This window comes from Bufo bufo, chromosome 9 (genome assembly GCF_905171765.1).
Source record: "Bufo bufo chromosome 9, aBufBuf1.1, whole genome shotgun sequence".
Classification (NCBI taxonomy): Eukaryota; Metazoa; Chordata; class Amphibia; order Anura; family Bufonidae; genus Bufo; species Bufo bufo.
Genome location: NC_053397.1, coordinates 214,687,013 through 214,706,102, shown reverse-complemented (window position 1 = coordinate 214,706,102; position 19,090 = coordinate 214,687,013). Strand labels below are relative to the sequence as shown.

The following is a 19,090-nucleotide window of genomic DNA, read 5'->3' as shown; positions in this document are numbered from 1 at the left end:
GGCATGACTGTATCCCCTAAAGTTGAAGATTTTTTACATTTAAATCTGATTCTTTTGATAAGTAAGTTAAGGTCAAAAGTGACGATATGGTTTCGACTTCCTTTATCCAGAGCTGACAGAATATCCCTGGTTAAGATGGTGATATCACCCCAACTTATTCTTAGGAATTCCCCATTATGGATTGAGGATAAATTATTTAAGTTAATAGAGAGAATTATTCATGATCTGTTGTGGGGAAGAAAGCGAGTGAGGCTCAAATTGGAATAACTATAAGTCGATGGAACGGGGAGGGCTGAACCTTCCCTATTTTAAGGGTTATTTTATATCTTTACAGCTATGGCTTTATAATCACTGGGAGGAAAGTTCATTTTGTAGGAATCTGTTGGGTAGATCCACCTATGATAATATGTTTACATTATTAGAATCTGGGTTACTATCTAGGGTTCATCAGGATTATAGGGAATCTAGAAAGTTATTTATTAAGACGTGGAGCACTATAAGAGGTTGGTTGGGAATAAAGGGATCTCTCCATTGTACGACCCTTTGGCATAATCACTATTTATACAACAATTCCTTTGGAAAAAGGACCTTGGCTGAATACATTTAAAACATAACTTTTACTGATAATAATTAAAATCTAAACCCACATAGTGCTCAAATGAACGGTGAAAAAATGGAAAAGAAAAAAATATAATTTGAAGATAAAAGTATATGTACCAGTAGACAGTAGCTAGTGCGAATTGGAATGGTCTTACCAGTTTTCTTCTGGGGACAAAAAACTAAATAGCCCTATATAAATGCCCTAACATTGGTTGGGATAGGGGCTATGCCGTCCCTACCTAGCAATAATCGGCGCACCCGCCCTGATAGGGACGACCCCGTCAGGAACCTTTCCCTTAAAGGGTCCTATTCCCTAAGTATATCCCTCTCTCTCATGTCCCAACGTGACATGTTTCGTCCCATCCCAGGACTTATCAGGGGATTAGTATACACAGGAGCAGTGATGGTCAGTTTGCAGTGTGGGCTGCCATCTTGACTCACAAGTCCGGCGATGCACAGGTAAGCCCTTACCTGTGCCTGTGCCGGGAGCCGGTCTGAAATCAAATGCGGTCACCGGGAGCAGGCAGTTCCGAGAACAGCCCGATGAAGGCCCCCGGCGGCTGTTCTCGGAACTGCCTGCTCCCAGTGACCGCATTTGATTTCAGACCGGCTCCCGACACAAGCGCAGGTAAGGGCTTACCTGTGCATCGCCGGACGGGTGAGTCAAGATGGCAGCCCGCATGTGTTCGCTGGCGAACACTGCAAATGGAGCGCAAACCCAGCCGGCGCGCCAGAAGCAGATGCAAGGGGAGTACACGTGATCTAAAGGAGCAGTCACATGATGGTGGGGCGTGTCCAGGAGGCGTGCTACAGAAGTGCCGCGCAATTAGTTATCTAGCTTCATAATCGCATGCGCCGCCGCACACTAAAAGCCACAGTCCATATGCTAGTGGCACATATACTACTATGGCAGAACTGCCAACAACCGGATTTAAGCTGGTACCTCAAACCAACATCTCAACAGGGGCTAATAATAATAACAATAATAAGTCCATGCTAATAATCACTGCCCAAATATCTCTGAATGATAAAAAAAGAAACAAATAATAAAAAAAAAAAAATTGAGCAACATCCAAATCCCTACACATGACATAGTCAACAAAGAGTAAGGCCAAAATCAATGCTTTATGTAGATAGACATACAACAATTAGCTATACTCCTAGGGCACTTCATTAAGCGATTAAAAATCAATATAATACCCTGGTGTGCCAAATAAGATGGTATAATGTAGTATCAGGGCTAGATGATATAGTCCCTGTTTATACCCACATGTAGATAAACATAATAAACACCAGAGAGACCCGGCTTATGGGATTATACAAAACAGCTAAAATTAAGCTGTTCATTTAGGCCATTAGGATACACCGTTTTTAAGTAATATATCCATTTAGCCTCACATTGCAGAATTCTTTGATCCCAGTTGCCTCTCCTTCCTGTTGGCTTAATGAGATCAATGCCCATAAATCCTAGGTAGTCTAGATTGCCATTGTGTTCGTTCCTAATATGACACGGATGTGTCCCTATTGTTAATCACATCTCCTACATGCTCGCCAATTCTTCGTCTAAACTCCCTAGCAGTCTCCTTGCCACATTTACATGTCATTTTATAGATGATACCCTTCGATTTACAGTTAATCATGTTCTTAATAGTGTAGGTCTTATTGGTGACATTGCTTGTAAAGGTCCTACCACAGCGTACAAATTTACAAGAAACGCACCTCCCACATCTGTAGCAACCAGCAACAGGTTTATTCCGCCAAGTCCTAACTGGAGGGGGAGGCACAACATGGCTCTTAACTAATGCGTCTCGAATGCTGGTCCCCCTCCTATATGGAATACTAGGATAGTTCCTCACTACAATGCTGATGTCTGAGTCCATATGTAAAATGTGCCAAAGCTTGAAGACGATCTTTTTGACACTAGGGGATGCCTCATCAAAAGTACCGATTCCCTTTAATTTCCTGAAATGGCCGATTCTTCTTGTGCCTTTTCTTTTTTTTTGTACTAAGAAGAGAAGTACGATCTTGTGCACGTGCCATTTGAAAAGCTGGCTTCGGGACATAAGAGGGATAACCTCGATCCAAAAATCTGTCTCTCAAGTCAGCTGCTTGTTTAAAAAACTCAGATTGTTTTGAACAATTTCTTCTCAAGTATTGGCCACATGGGATACCTTTCCTAAGTGGGTATGGAAGCGAGTTTGTAGAAGTGGGTTTCCTAAAAATTCCAGGGAGCCATTCAAATGTTTGACTATGCAAATACCTAGGAAGGGTGACCTAGTTGAATGACACTCTGATGTGAAGCGAAGGCCAATAATGTTGTTATTCAGACCATTGGCCCACGAAGTGAAGGCTTCCTTGGTTCCCCTCCATATCACAAAAAACATCGTCAATAAATCTCAACCACATCTGTATGTTCTCACTCCCTAGTATGGTATCATCTCCAAACACTACCATACTCTCCCACCAGCCCAGGAGCAAATTTGCATACGATGGGGCACAAGAACTCCCCATCGTGGTGCCCCTGAGCTGGTGGTAGAATCGGCCATTATATGTATTCAGCCAAGGTCCTTTTTCCAAAGGAATTGTTGTATATTTGAGGGTTGGAACTTTTTTCTTATATGCAACTACCGTGTATTTAATAGTGGATTTACATAATTACTATTTACAGGAGTTGAACGATCTAGCTCAAGATAAATACTGGCAAAAAAACAGTATTCTGTATGTTGCACAAGTGGTGAGTAATGGAGACATACTGTACTTCCTTTTTCAGAGTTGGCACAGAGAGAGCATATAGTTAATTTACCTTGGTTTAGATATTTACAGTTACCTTCGACACTTTTTAGTGTAAAGAGGAAATTTTTGCTACAGATAGATACTTTTACACCTTTGAATGATTTGATAGGAAATTTGGGGCAGAAACTTAAAATTTTGCAATTATATAAAGTGCTTCTTGAAACACTATTTAATGATATACGTTCCCCCGGACAAAAGGTTTGGGGATCTGCATTAGGGATCCCGCCAGATGATTGGGGGAAAATAATGACTAATTTAAGAGAGGGTCACATACGGTAATTTTAATCATGTTTTGGTTTAATTTAATATCATACACAGAATACAGGGTGGGCCATTTATATGGATACACCTAATAAAATGGGAATGGTTGGTGATATTAACTTCCTGTTTGTGGCACATTAGTATATGTGAGGGGGGAAACTTTTCAAGATGGGTGGTGACCATGGCGGCCATTTTGAAGTCAGCCATTTTGAATCCAACTTTTGTTTTTTCAATAGGAAGAGGGTCATTTGACACATCAAACCTATTGGGAATTTCACAAGAAAAACAATGGTGTGCTTGGTTTTAACGTAATTTTATTCTTTCATGAGTTATTTACAAGTTTCTGACCACTTACAAAATGTGTTCAATGTGCTGCCCATTGTGTTGGATTGTCAATGCAACCCTCTTCTCCCACTCTTCACACACTGATAGCAACACCGCAGGAGAAATGCTAGCACAGGCTTCCAGTATCCGTAGTTTCAGGTGCTGCACATCTCGTATCTTCACAGCATAGACGATTGCCTTCAGATGATACGAGATGTGCAGCACCTGAAACTACGGATACTGGAAGCCTGTGCTAGCATTTCTCCTGCGGTGTTGCTATCTGTGTGTGAAGAGTGGGAGAAGAGGGTTGCATTGACAATCCAACACAATGGGCAGCACATTGAACACATTTTGTAAGTAGTCAGAAACTTGTAAATAACTCATGAAAGAATAAAGTTACGTTAAAACCAAGCACACCATTGTTTTTCTTGTGAAATTTCCAATAAGTTTGATGTGTCACATGACCCTCTTCCTATTGAAAAAACAAAAGTTGGATTCAAAATGGCCAACTTCAAAATGGCCGCCATGGTCACCACCCATCTTGAAAAGTTTCCCCCCTCACATATACTAATGTGCCACAAACAGGAAGTTAATATCACCAACCATTCCCATTTTATTAAGGTGTATCCATATAAATGGCCCACCCTGTATATGTCACACCAGTACGGCTTAATAAATGTGGGCTTGGGGCTGATTATTTACACATGTTTTGGTCTTGTACACAACTAACATATTAGGAGGCAAGAGCTAGACTTATTACTCAAAAACCGAAAATAGTGATTCCATATATGATGGAATGTTGGATCCTGGGTGATTTTTCCCAAATCAGTTGTGATAACTATAAAATAACTCTTTTGATTAAAAATACTTTTTTTGGGCGAGACTTTTAATCTCGCGTGGCTGGTTTTCATGAAATACTCCTAGTGTTTATTCATGGTTAAATCTGGTTAATAAGATCAAGAGATAGGAAAAGAATCTTGTACAAACAAAGGAATATTGAGGAAAAATGGAATACGATATGGGGGATTTGGAAGTCTTAAGTCGTCCAGCTTTCACCCCACCGTCATCCCTGCCACATCTTGGACGTTGGAGGAGATAGGAGACGCATCGCAAGGTGTGGGGGGGGGGGGGGGGGGGAGGGTTTGGGGCAAAAATGAGAAATTGAATAATGTTGAAGATCAAGTTGTATGGAAAATCATTTTGTATTTTTCATTGTTGATAAACAAATAAATAAATAAAAAAATATTATAATTTCTGTCATTAGTCAGCAACCACGACGCCTTGGCCGGACCAGACTGTTTAATGGATACCTCATAGGAAGCAAGAGTTTATATCAAGGAGTAAACCAGCGTATGGCAATCAGAAGTTGCCAAAAATAATTTTCTTGAAGGAGATGAAGCTATTAGACAAGGGTTAACGGCTGCTATTACAGGCGGACGGAGCTCTTCCGCGAGTGTTACAGTAACAGCGTATGAATGATTCATCAGATACAAGTAAATCACAAGGAGCGGGACCGAAAAGAGTTTCACCTGGATTCTGAGGAATATCCTGCCTGTACGCACCCTGAAATGTCTATTAAATACTTGCATTCGCCATTAAATAATTCTGGAGTATCTCTTAATTCTGGAGTACCTCTACATTTGGCCATACCGCTGTTATTCCTCCTGGAAATGTATAAATTAGCTGATAGCTGGGCGTTACTGGCGTTTATAACCAGGTGAACGGTGCTTATTCAAAAGACCTTTACATTAGCTGATGGAAAGTACATAAAGCACGAACGATGGTTTCTACAATGGTGCATCCCACAGCACGTGCTCTTACATTATGTAGAACGCATATCCCCTATTTACATGGGGAGAGGCGCTGCCGACCAGTGAGCATTTTTACGCTTGCATATCAACAATCCGGTTAGCCAGCCAATGAGTATTTGCTCATTTGTCAGCTGATTGACGGGACATTAACATGGGATAATTATCAAGAATGACCATTCGATAACTGGCTGGACCATCTGCCTCTATAAGGGCCCTTACCCACAAAAGCCAATTGAATATTGTGGTCACTTTTCTGGTCAAACAATATTTCGGTTATATTTTTGGTCGATTTTTTGTTTATTATTTTAGTTGGTATTTTTGTCATTATTTTGGTCAGTGGGGGTCATTTATATTGACAATGACAAATGACAAACATTTATAACATGCTTTTCTCACAGGGACTCAAAGCGCAGGGATACTTGGGTGGCTGGGGAGTCTCCCTGGCTGCCATATATAGAGGTGCTCAACCCCAACACACACTAGGGTCAACTTCGTAGGAAGCCAATTTTGGAGTGTGGGAGGAAACCGGAGAACCCGGAGGAAACCCACTCAAACAGGGGAAGAACATACAAACTTCATGCAGATGTTGTTTCTGATCAGATTCAAACTTAGGACCCCAGTGCTGCAAGGCACCAGCGCTTAAGGGACTATTTTAGTTATAATATTAGCTATAAATCCCTTTTTGACCGGCTGTGTGACAATATTTAGTTGCACGGCCGGTTTTATGCTGTGCTGTGAATTTGGGCAGGAGGATGTGAATGTTGGGGGCCGTGCTGGGCCTTCGGAACCAGCAAATTTACTAACATTTATACCTGGACACAGCGGCTGGAGCAGATTTTAGGCCAGGCACATGGACTACTGTAGATGCGCCTAATTTATGAGGAGGGGGGAATTTAACCCTTTAAGGACCCATGACGTAGCTGTACGTCATGGGTCCGATCCCTAAACATGGCACCCGCTCGCGCATACAGCGGGGGCCTTAGCCGCGGGGTTTCTGCTATTTTAAATAGCAGAGACCCGCAGCATATGTATGCGATCGCATACATCTTACCTTTCAGATGCCGCGGTCAAATGTGACCACGGCATCTGCGCAAACCGGAAACCAGAAAGCGCGCACTTCCAGTCCGGTAACAGCGATCCCCGGCTGAGATCGGGGAACCTGTTACCTCGATCTAATTGACCGAAGCCTCAAGCAGGCTTCAGAGTCAATTAGATGTATATATCAATACAAGCCAATAGGTGGCAGCCTTGTATTGATATAGTGCAAATTAAGTCTTCAATGATGGCTATGAGGTGACAAAAAAAGTTTTAAAAAAAAGGTAAAAAAAAGTTTTTCCTTAAATTAAAAATACATAACCAATAAAAAAAAATGAACATCATGGGCATCGCCGCGTGCGAAAATGCCCATACTATTAAATTATAACAATATTAATGGCATACAGCAAATGGCGTAGCGGGGAAAAAAATAAAAACAGCCAATTTGCCATTTTTTTGTCACTTCAACTAACCAATAATTTTTTTATAAAAAGTGATCAAAAAGTCGCACACACTTAAAATTGGTATAACTGAAAAAAGATTGTCCTGCAAAAAATGAGCCCTCACACAGCCCCGTACACATAGCTACAAAAAAGTTATAGGATTCAGGATAAGGTATTGAAAAAAAATTCAGTATTAAAACGCAAGAAAAATTATACAAGTGTGTTATCGTTAGAACTGTACTGTACAATGTAAAAAATAAATAAATAAAAGCCTTTATCAGAATTGCGTTTTTTCCCAATTCTACCCTATTTGGAATTTTTCCCCGCTCCCTTCTGCATGGTATGCAACCGTAAATGGTGCCATTAGAAAGTACAACTTGTCCTGCCAAAAACTAGCCCTCATCAGGCTATGTGAATGGAAAAATAAAAAAAAGTTTGAACTATGGGAAGGCGGGGAGTGAAAAACTAAAACGCAAAAATGGAAAATCCCAGGGTCCTTACGGGGTTAAAGGCGTTATCCAAATTGTAAAACATGCCCTCCAATGCCTGGGCCCCTCATACAGATTATACTCACCTCTGTTTCCCAGCACGGCTGCTGCTGCATCTTCCCGTTGCGCAGATCAAAACATCTGGCGACGGGGGCAGCCAATAGCATCATGGATGACGCTAGGGGGGCTCATCCCTGTCGCGGCCTGCTATTGGCTGCCCCTCATCGCTGAATGTTTTGATCCGCGCGACGGGGAGATGCAGCGGCGGCCATGCAGGGATCAGGAGCGACATGGGTGCTGGGGATCGGGTCAAGTATGACCTACAGTACAGACCAAAAGTTTGGACACACCTTCTCATTCAAAGAGTTTTCTTTATTTTCATGACTATGAAGGCATCAAAACTATGAATTAACACATGTGGAATTATATACATAACAAACAAGTGTGAAACAACTGAAAATATGTCATATTCTAGGTTCTTCAAAGTAGCCACCTTTTGCTTTGATTACTGCTTTGCACACTCTTGGCATTCTCTTGATGAGCTTCAAGAGGTAGTCCCCTGAAATGGTTTTCACTTCACAGGTGTGCCCTGTCAGGTTTAATAAGTGGGATTTCTTGCCTTATAAATGGGGTTGGTACCATCAGTTGCGTTAAGGAGAAGTCAGGTGGATACACAGCTGATAGTCCTACTGAATAGACTGTTAGAATTTGTATTATGGCAAGAAAAAAGCAGCTAAGTAAAGAAAAACGAGTGGCCATCATTACTTTAAGAAATGAAGGTCAGTCAGTCAGCCGAAAAATTGGGAAAACTTTGAAAGTAAGGGCTATTTGACCATGAAGGAGAGTGATGGGGTGCTGCGCCAGATGACCTGGCCTCCACAGTCACCGGACCTGAACCCAATCGAGATGGTTTGGGGTGAGCTGGACCGCAGAGTGAAGGCAAAAGGGCCAACAAGTGCTAAGCATCTCTGGGAACTCCTTCAAGACTGTTGGAAGACCATTTCAGGGGACTACCTCTTGAAGCTCATCAAGAGAATGCCAAAAGTGTGCAAAGCAGTAATCAAAGCAAAAGGTGGCTACTTTGAAGAACCTAGAATATGACATATTTTCAGTTGTTTCACACTTGTTTGTTATGTATATAATTCCACATGTGTTAATTCATAGTTTTGATGCCTTCATAGTCATGAAAATAAAGAAAACTCTTTGAATGAGAAGGTGTGTCCAAACTTTTGGTCTGTACTGTATATGAGGGGCCGGAGCATCGGGGGGGGGGGCATGTTTTACACTTTGGATATCCCCTTTAAGACGGCGTAAAAAGCTTATCTGTGAATAAATACTCCCGTGTGAAAGAGATTTAATACATAGAGCACACGAGCTAAGTGAGGCAGTCATCTGATTCGGGTTGTTGGATTTGGCTTCCTATTATCAGTAATGGAGATCAGTCAAGTAAAGCTTAACAACGAGTCAGATTACAGTGGAAATGGAGACGACATCAGCGGCCGCGCTCCCCACAGCCGGTCCGACAGGACCACAGAACAGTCTCTAGTCCCATGTCTGCCCTTGTTGCCCCTAACCCCCACAAATACCATCATTGGTGTCAAGTCTGGGGCCTCAGAACTAACAATTTCCATTCTGAATACAAATTAGCACTAAAGTGGTTGTCACTTCCCTTCCCCCGCACAGGAAGGAAGAGATAGATTAAGCTGGATGAAGTCTCATGAAGAACCCTTATCAATATGTCCTATTTACATGGGCCGTGCATTTACACCGCCAGATCATTAGCAATGATATGGCAGTGTAAATGCACTGCCGATTACCCAATGAACAAGCAAAACGCTCGTTCATCGGGTAATTGGATCATTAGTGCTACACAAAAATCCTTGTTTCCTGGTGGCAGATGGTGCTGCCGGGAAACGACGAGTCTTTATGGGGAAGAGCGATGGCATTAGCGATCACTCCTCCCCATACTCTGGAGGAGATCGGTTAATGTGAATGCACCGGTCTCCCCCACTAGCGATCAGCAGATTGTCGATAAGAAGTGGTTCCCTCCCGACAATCTGCTTGTACATTGTCTCATGTACAGGGACCTTAAGGCAGAAGGACATCATAGATGCCCCATTCATGACTCCCCGACCCCTTCCTCTAGTAGCAAGAATGGGGAGCCGCTAACCAGGATTGGCTCGGCTGGACCTGGCCCATCCAGATGATCAGCCCGTCAGCGTATAAGAATTCATTTCTCCAGCAGGAGCCTCCCCTAGTGATTACAGCTGATCGATTTGCACTTGGGGGTCCATGTAAAACCACCATGGTGCTGGGCCATGGACATAAGGAGAGAAATTAAAAATTTTACAAAAAGGGGACGTGACGAGGGTGTGGGCAGGGCCATCGCCCCCCCCCCCCTTCCGACTCATTCATCATTATGCACTCCATAAACTGCATAAAGAATGATTGAAATCTACGGCAGCTCCAAGCTGCCGTAGATTTCGTTCCGGCGCACGGACTGCCGGAGGAGGCCATGTAGCCTCATCATAAATTTACATGGCTCCTCCGGCAGTACAGGACCCATGAAGAGGAGCGGCATCGGACACCGATCCTGATGAATGAGGGCCAAGGTAACTATTATCCCGAGAATGGATTTCCTCATTTACATGCAAATTCAGCTCTGTGGATATTACCGTAATTAAACACAGCAAGGGATAAGCAGCTGCCATCTGCTTCCCCCGCTGATCTCCTAAAGAAATAAGAAAAAACACAAGAAAAAGTTAACAGTCCCTTTAAAAAATTATCTGACACTCGCTTTTCAGGGGTCTCATGACCAGTGACCCTATTAGGGGGTTGTACGATGGCATGTGCAGAGTGAACCCATATAAACAGCTGATCATCGGCTGCCTGCAGCAGCATCTCCCTCCCTTCCCTCTGCTTCAATTGACGGGGAAATAGTAGAATATTACAGCCTCATGGATTCTAATGGGGCCCAACCTTCCCCCATTTTACCCCACCATTGGGGGGGGTCTTAGCTCATAAAACCCCCTAATACCATCTTCTGAGCTGACCCCAGAGAAAAGTAAAGGTAAGAAAATGCCGGCCTAACCGTACAAACTATCTAGTGAAAATTTGGGGTCACCACCAGACTCTCCTGCTGGGGGAAAGAAGGATCAGGCATGCTGGAGATATTGGTAGAATAGTCTCTCTGCACTGGATAACATGCATGCTCTCCCAAGCTAAGCATGCACGTTGATGTGGGCATAAGAAGGAATCCTTTTATTTCTGACAGCCATCTACAGTATAGGGTAAGTTGACGCATTGCAGATTTATTTCAGACATGTGCTTCAGAAAAAAAAAAACATTCATGTATGGAAGAAATTTCTGCAATAAATGGTGGACGTTTATCGCACTAATGCAAGTGTATAAGATCCCAGGGGATATCCGGCATAATGGATTCCTATGGCGTCACATGTAATCCAGGTGAAACTCCAGAAATTAGAATATTGTGCAAAAGTTCATTTAGTTCAGTAATGCAACTTAAAAGGTGAAACTAACACATGAGATAGACTCATCACATGCAGAGCGAGACATTTCAAGCCTTTATTTGTTATAATTTGGATGATTATGGCTTACAGCTTATGAAACCCCAAAGTCACAATTTTGAGGTCCCCTTTGCTCAGGGGGTATGGATTAATTAGCGGACTAGAGGGCGACACTTTGAGCCTAGAATATTGAACCTTTTCACAAAATTCTAATTTTAAGCTGAATTAATGTAATTCCTTTTCATTTGCATTACTGAAATAAATGGACTTTTGCTCGATATTCTAATGTTGTATGTGACGGTGTTTTTATGGGGCTGTAATATTATGACTGCAAAAAATCCAACTCTGAGAAATATTTGTGCTTATTGGAAAGTGCGTGCAATAGTTTTTACCTTCACCATGTGCTTGGGATATGATCATTTTACCGGCTGCGAGGAGAAAGGCTTCTCCATTAAGTCACAGAATATAGTTACATAGTTACATAGTTAATACGGTTGAAAAAGATATAAGTCCATCAAGTTACTTGCTTGTATAATAACATAAGGTAAGTGACCGTCGACCCCCAGCCTTAGGGTTCATACACACAGCAGTATAAGGGCTAATGCACACAAACGTATTTTCTTTCCACGTCCATTCCGTTTTTTTTGCGGACTGTATGCAGAACCATTCATTTCAATGGGTTTGCAAAAACACGGAAGTTACTCCGTGTGCATTCCCATGTCTGTATGTCTGTTCCACAAAAAAATTTAACATGTCCTATTATTCTCCACATTACGGACAAGGATAGGACTGTTCTATTAGGGGTCGGCTGTTCCGGTCCGCAAAATATGGAATGCACGCGGACGTCATCCGTATTTTTTGCGGCCACATGTTCAGATTTCGACAGGCAGTTTTGGAAGCCAAAAACCAGGGGTAAATTAAAAGAATAGAATAGTCGTATATTCTGTACTTTTTTATTTTCTCTCCTTTTCTGATCCGCTCCTGATTTTGGCTTCCAGAACTGCCTGCAGAGACCTGACCGTGCGCCCGCAGCCTTACGGATCTGTTATACCGCACACACAGAACTCTAAGGGTCGAATACTCTACCTACAATTTTATATACCGTACATGCAGATATTTTTCTCTTGTACCACATTCCATCACATGCATATCTTCTATGGGAAAGCATGGTGCCCTAGGAAGGCGCCATATGGCGGCACACTGAGTGTCGTACAGAACCACAGGAGCTCCGCGCTCTGTCCTGCCGGCTGCAGGTCCACAACTCTACTTATGCTTTAATCCTGTGGCTCTCCGGCTGTTGTGAAACTACAACTCCCAGCTATTGTGAATCCACAGTTCTCACGCTGGGAGTTGTAGTTTCACAACAGCCGGAGAGCCACAGCTTGGAGACCACCGATATAACCACAGACGCGAGATCTGATCTGGTGTCAGCTGAAAGCCCAGTTCTGTAGAAGGGAAGGAACCCGACCTGCGCTGTATTGTGCAGATCTGCTCTGCTCCTTCTGCTTCTGCCCGGGCTCAGGTCTAAGTGATGGCCACTTACTGTCTCTGGTGACGCCTCACAGTCAGTGATCATCCCCTCTAGGAGTGGAGGATCAGACATCTCCAGCCTGGAAGATTAAGTGGGAAGAGCGTGGCTAAGTTAATAGCTCAATTATAGGTAACAGCAGCGGATCAGGGGCCGGCGTGGACACCAGCTGCTGCAGAACAGCTTTCACTGGGGACCTGTTAGTCGAATAATTGTTGGAATGGGATTGTAAGACTTGCAAGTATTAGAGGAATTACAGAAAATACTATCTCCATGTGTGGTAGCCATGTGTGGTAGGGATCCCTTGAAATAGCCCAGCATTGGAATCAGCTGCTGCAGAACATCTTTGGCACAGACCTGTCAATCGCTTAACCATTGGAATGGGATTGTACTGCTGCAGCAGTATAACATGGATAGGCCGTACACGTGTTCTGAGGATCATTAGGACTGAACATCAGAGGCCAGCGTTAATAGAAGCTGCTTCAGAACATCTTTAAAAGCAGACATGTCCATTATTGGACTGTGGACTGCTGAAATCAGATACTAAATGGTACAGAAATGTAACAAGAGGGAATAGTATAAAAGAAAAGAACTTTCCACGTGCGGTGGCAAAAAGCTCTGCATCAATAGCAGCTGCTGCAGAACATCTTTAAAAGCAGACATGTCCATTATTGGACTGTGGACTGCTGAAATCAGATACTAAACGGTACAGAAATGAAACAAGAGGGAATAGTATAAAAGAAAAGAACTTTCCACGTGCGGTGGCAAAAAGCTCTGCATTAATAGAAGCTGCTTCAGAACATCTTTAAAAGCAGACATGTCCATTATTGGACTGTGGACTGCTGAAATCAGATACTAAATGGTACAGAAATGTAACAAGAGGGAATAGTATAAAAGAAAAGAACTTTCCACGTGCGGTGGCAAAAAGCTCTGCATCAATAGCAGCTGCTGCAGAACATCTTTAAAAGCAGACCTGTCCATGATTGGACTGTGGACTGCTGAAATCAGATACTAAATGGTACAGAAATGTAACAAGAGGGAATAGTATAAAAGAAAAGAACTTTCCACGTGCGGTGGCAAAAAGCTCTGCATCAATAGCAGCTGCTGCAGAACATCTTTAAAAGCAGACATGTCCATTATTGGACTGTGGACTGCTGAAATCAGATACTAAACGGTACAGAAATGAAACAAGAGGGAATAGTATAAAAGAAAAGAACTTTCCACGTGCGGTGGCAAAAAGCTCTGCATTAATAGAAGCTGCTTCAGAACATCTTTAAAAGCAGACATGTCCATTATTGGACTGTGGACTGCTGAAATCAGATACTAAATGGTACAGAAATGTAACAAGAGGGAATAGTATAAAAGAAAAGAACTTTCCACGTGCGGTGGCAAAAAGCTCTGCATCAATAGCAGCTGCTGCAGAACATCTTTAAAAGCAGACCTGTCCATGATTGGACTGTGGACTGCTGAAATTAGATACTAAACGGTACAGAAAGGTAACCTGAGGGAACAGCATTATAGGGAGAGAACTTTCCACGTGTGGTGGTAAAAAGCTCAGCATCAATAGCAGCTGCTGCAGAACCTCTTTTATTTTCTCCTGTCAAACACTTGATTGCTGGAATTGTATTACATTGCTGCAGAAGTAGAACATGAGGGTCTGGTTTACAGGGAAAGCCTCATCCACGTGGGCAGGGGTTCTACCAGTTATGGCTCTCAGTACTAGGACGCATTCACATGCGGCAGATTTCGTGGAAGAAGATTCTGCGACTAAAAATCAGTTCCATTCACCTTCATGGGGCTTGTAGAAATCCACGTGCTTGAAATGAATGGAACTGGTTTCCAGTGGCAGAGTTCTCTGCTATCAGGGGTAAATCCTAGAATGGGACTGGAGAAGTATATAATGGAGAAGCAGCTTACAGCTTAATCGCCTGGTGGAGGATTACAGGACTAAACATCAGAAATCAGCAGTCATTGCAGCTGCTGCAGAACATCTTTGGAAGCAGAACCTTTCCCTTGCACCACAAACTTATGAGGCCGCAAGATGCAAACTTTGTGCAATGCATAAAACTACTACTAGTAGTACCATAAGTCCCAGCATGCAGGTAATAGTGAAACATTGCCTACCAGAAGGGGGGACCAGCAGGCAAACAGCACACACATGATCCCCATGAGCTGGATCATGGTCTCCATTGTAATCCTCTCCCACTGCTTGCTGATCTTGGAGGCTGAGCTCCTGCTTTTGCATCGGGTCACCAGGGCTTTAATAGTGGCCAGGTTGCAGGTGAAGGTAGTCCCAAGGGACAGGAGACCAAGAGAGGCAAAAGTGGAAGCAAAAACAATGTTCCCTGGAGTCTTGTGGTCAGTGCTGATAAAACACCAGGTCCCTGGCCACTGCAGTGTGTACTGCCCCAACCCCATGATGGGCAGGAGGGCAAATCCAAGCACTGCCCCCCAGATGCACAGTAACACTGTTATGGTGACTTTGGTCCTCATGTTGCTGGAGTACCAGTGAGGAGACCTGATGGCCAGAGTCCTTTCAATGGCCATGGCACTGGCTATAAACAGGGGGCACAGGCCAAACATGGTCATGCTCAGTCCAAAGAAGGCGCACAGGTGGCCAGAAGGGTCCACTTTGCTCCACTGCCTCTTGGCCAGGTAGACTGAGATGACAATGGGGCTGGTGAGGAGCTGTCCCATGAAGTCAGTAAGTGCCAGGGATCCTATGCACAGCAGAAAGGAATGCTTCCTCTTACTCTCCTTCTTCTTGTAGGACTTGTAGATCAGCAGCATGGCCAGTGCATTCCCCACCAGCCCAGTGATCATCATAGACAAGGGGAAAGCCACAGACACCGAGCCCCCACAGTCCTCCAGCAGGCGGGACAAGTTCCCCCAGCTCCTCTCCTTCAGGACATTGGACGTGTTGGGGTCCCACATCCTTCCAGAGGTGTCGTTAAAGCTGTCACAGGGGTCTGTGCTGAACTCCATGCTGCCTCCGGGGATCCTGCAGGAACACGGCGCTTCTCAGGCTCATGTCGACAGCAGGAGGAGGACACGGTGTGCTGTGCCACCAGCTCCGGGAGCACTCTGCTATATAACCACCAGGGGGCGTCTCCGGCCGACGCGTCACACCTCAGCCAGGGCACAGAGAGCATGGCACAGTCTGTGTGCCAATCAGCATGCCAGCAAGAAGACTAGGAAGTGGGGGAGTAAGGAGAAAGTCTTCAGGAGGCAGCAGATCCATGCATCATATATTACTGCCCCCAAATCATCAGCTTCATATTACCCCCAATCAGCTTCATATTACCCCTCCCTGTATACCAGCTTCATGTTACCCCTCCCTGTATACCAGCTTCATGTTACCCCTCCCTGTATACCAGCTTCATGTTACCCCTCCCTGTATACTAGCTTTATATAACCCTTGCCCTGTATATAATAAGCTTTATATTACCCCTCCCTGTATAAAAGCTTCATATAACCATTGCCCTGTATATAATAAGCTTTATATTACCCCTCCCTGTATATAAGCTTTATATTACCCCTCCCTGTATATAAGCTTTATATTACCCCCCCCCCTGTATATAAGCTTTATATTACCTCCTCCCTGTATAAAAGCTTCATATTACCTCCTCCCTGTATATAAGAATATTACCCCTCCCTGTATATAAGCTTTATATTACCTCCTCCCTGTATATAAGCTTCATATTACCCCCTCCCTGTATATAAGCTTCATATTACCCCCTCCCTGTATATAAACTTCATATTACCCCCTCCCTGTATATAAGCTTCATATTACCCCCTCCCTGTATATAAACTTCATATTACCCCCTCCCTGTATATAAACTTCATATTACCCCCTCCCTGTATATAAACTTCATATTACCCCCTCCCTGTATATAAGCTTTATATTACCTCCTCCCTGTATATAAGCTTCATATTACCCCCTCCCTGTATATAAACTTCATATTACCCCCTCCCTGTATATAAACTTCATATTACCTCCTCCCTGTATATAAGCTTCATATTACCCCCTCCCTGTATATAAACTTCATATTACCCCCTCCCTGTATATAAGCTTTATATTACCCCCTCCCTATATATAAGCTTCATATAACCCTTGCCCTGTATATAAGATTTATATTACCCCCTCCCTGTATATAAGCTTTATATTACCCCCTCCCTGTATATAAGCTTTATATTACCCCCTCCCTATATATAAGCTTTATATTACCTCCTCCCTGTATAAAAGCTTCATATTACCCCTTCCTGTATATAAGCTTTATATTACCCCCCCTGTATATAAGCTTTATATTACCCCCTCCCTGTATATAAGCTTTATATTACCTCCTCCCTGTATATAAGCTTTATATTACCCCCTCCCTGTATATAAGCTTCATATTACTCCCTCCCTGTATATAAGCTTTATATTACCCCCTCCCTGTATATAAGCTTTATATTACCCCTCCCTGTATATAAGCTTCATATTACCCCCTCCCTGTATATAAGCTTTATATTACCCCTCCCTGTATATAAGCCTTATATTACCTCCTCCCTGTATATAAGCTTCATATTACCCCCTCCCTGTATATAAGCTTTATATTACTACTCCCTGTATATAAGCTTCATATTACCCCCTCCCTGTATATAAGCTTTATATTACCCCTCCCTGTATATAAGCTTTATATTACCCCCTCCCTGTATATAAGCTTCATATTACCCGTGCCCTCATCTTCATAGGACACCATTGAAGGGTCTGTATTTGCTACATTAAACACAATATTGATTCAGTTCCTGGAATATTCCCAGTGATGTTTATACAATTCGATACAATGTTGCATTTCACCAGCGGCGCTTGTTTTATTAGGACATCGCGGGCGCCACCTGGCGGCCGAACGCGGCATGTGCTCCATTTCCTTCTTACAAAGAGTATCTGAGATGACAGACCCCCTTTCTAGGTTACACCTGTGGTGGTCCACGAAGCTGGGATAGGAGAAGTTTGTTGGGCTCCTCATGCTGTAGATCTTCTTCATGCATCATTGTACCTGGTTCTTTCATGGAGGGAAACCTGTGGTTTTCTGGGTTTACATTAAAGAGGTATTCCAACCTTACAGGATATGCCATAAATGTATTATAGATGTGGGTCTCACACACCTGTGTGAACAATAGGAATCCCGTTTTGCTGCCTCACCCAATGAGTCAGGGGTCTTCCTTTCTCTACATAGGTGCGGGATCCACATCTATCTGACATCTACGGCTGCCCATGGATCGGTTGTGGTGGAGACGATCCCATCCATAGCTTTCGAAGTGGTGTCAGTCACAGATTTGATCATTTGACTGATTCCGCAACTGTATCCTCTTCTGATCCAGCTGCTAGGAAAGTGGTCATCTGGGTAAATTTTGTGACCACCTACTTCAGAGCTATGGATGGGATCATCGCTACCGTCCATTTTTTTTTTACACAGTTTTGCAGTACATTTTTTTTATAGCACCCATGAAGCTAAAATATTTGCAGAGCTATGTGTTTCTATGGTAACAGACTACAAACAAACTCTACGTGTCGTCTGATCCTGCAAACATACTCTAAACCAGGGACGCCCAACCTGCAGCCCTCCACCTGTTGCAAAACTACTCCCAGCATTCCCTGATAGCTGACGGCTGTCCAGGCATGATGGAAGTTGTAGTTTTGCAACAGCTGGAGGGCCGCAGGTTCGGCATCCCTGCTCTAAACAGTGCATAGAGAAGATTAGAGATGGCCTTGCGGTTCGCCCGGCGCCATATTCTTTTACATTGTGAAGAACTTTGACCCATGACACATCCATCAGGTGGTACAGGACGGCCAGTTGAGACGTTTCAACACATGGACGTACCCCCTACCCTATAAATAAACCCGATCTGGCCGCCATTTTACATTCAGTGTTTTGCCAGTGTAGGGAGAGGTTGCTGTGTGGAGCAGGGACAGGCTGTTAGTGACACCAAACGCTAGCTAATAGGGCCACAAAAGTCTTTTTAAGGACTGGTATAGGTGTGCTATCGATAGGTGTGTGTGACTTACTGAGGGGTGTAATATACTTATAATATAGTTTCTAACATAGACAGTATATTATAGTGCATTTGTATTGTGCAGCAGTTGTGTGCGGGTCTGCTGCGATACCGCAGCTATATAGAGGGACAAACGCTACTGGAACAAATAATTTCTACTGGTGTGATTTACCAGTTGCCCCCCCAAAAAAACTGATTGAGGAAGGGGTGTAATATACCTTCTTCCACAAATGCTGCTCCACAA

At 43.4% G+C, this 19,090-nt stretch overlaps 1 protein-coding gene across 1 annotated transcript in view; it reads right to left on the bottom strand.

The window, feature by feature from the left end:
- The window catches only part of PTGER3 (prostaglandin E receptor 3), a 39,705-nt gene extending 23,744 nt beyond the window's left edge, over window positions 1–15,961 (bottom strand). The window contains exon 1 of the mRNA XM_040408320.1: window positions 14,935–15,961. Coding sequence (XP_040264254.1) covers window positions 14,935–15,795 — 861 coding nt within the window. The 5' untranslated portion in view covers window positions 15,796–15,961. The remainder of the gene's footprint in view (window positions 1–14,934) is intronic.
- Between the last annotated feature and the right edge of the window lie 3,129 nt (window positions 15,962–19,090).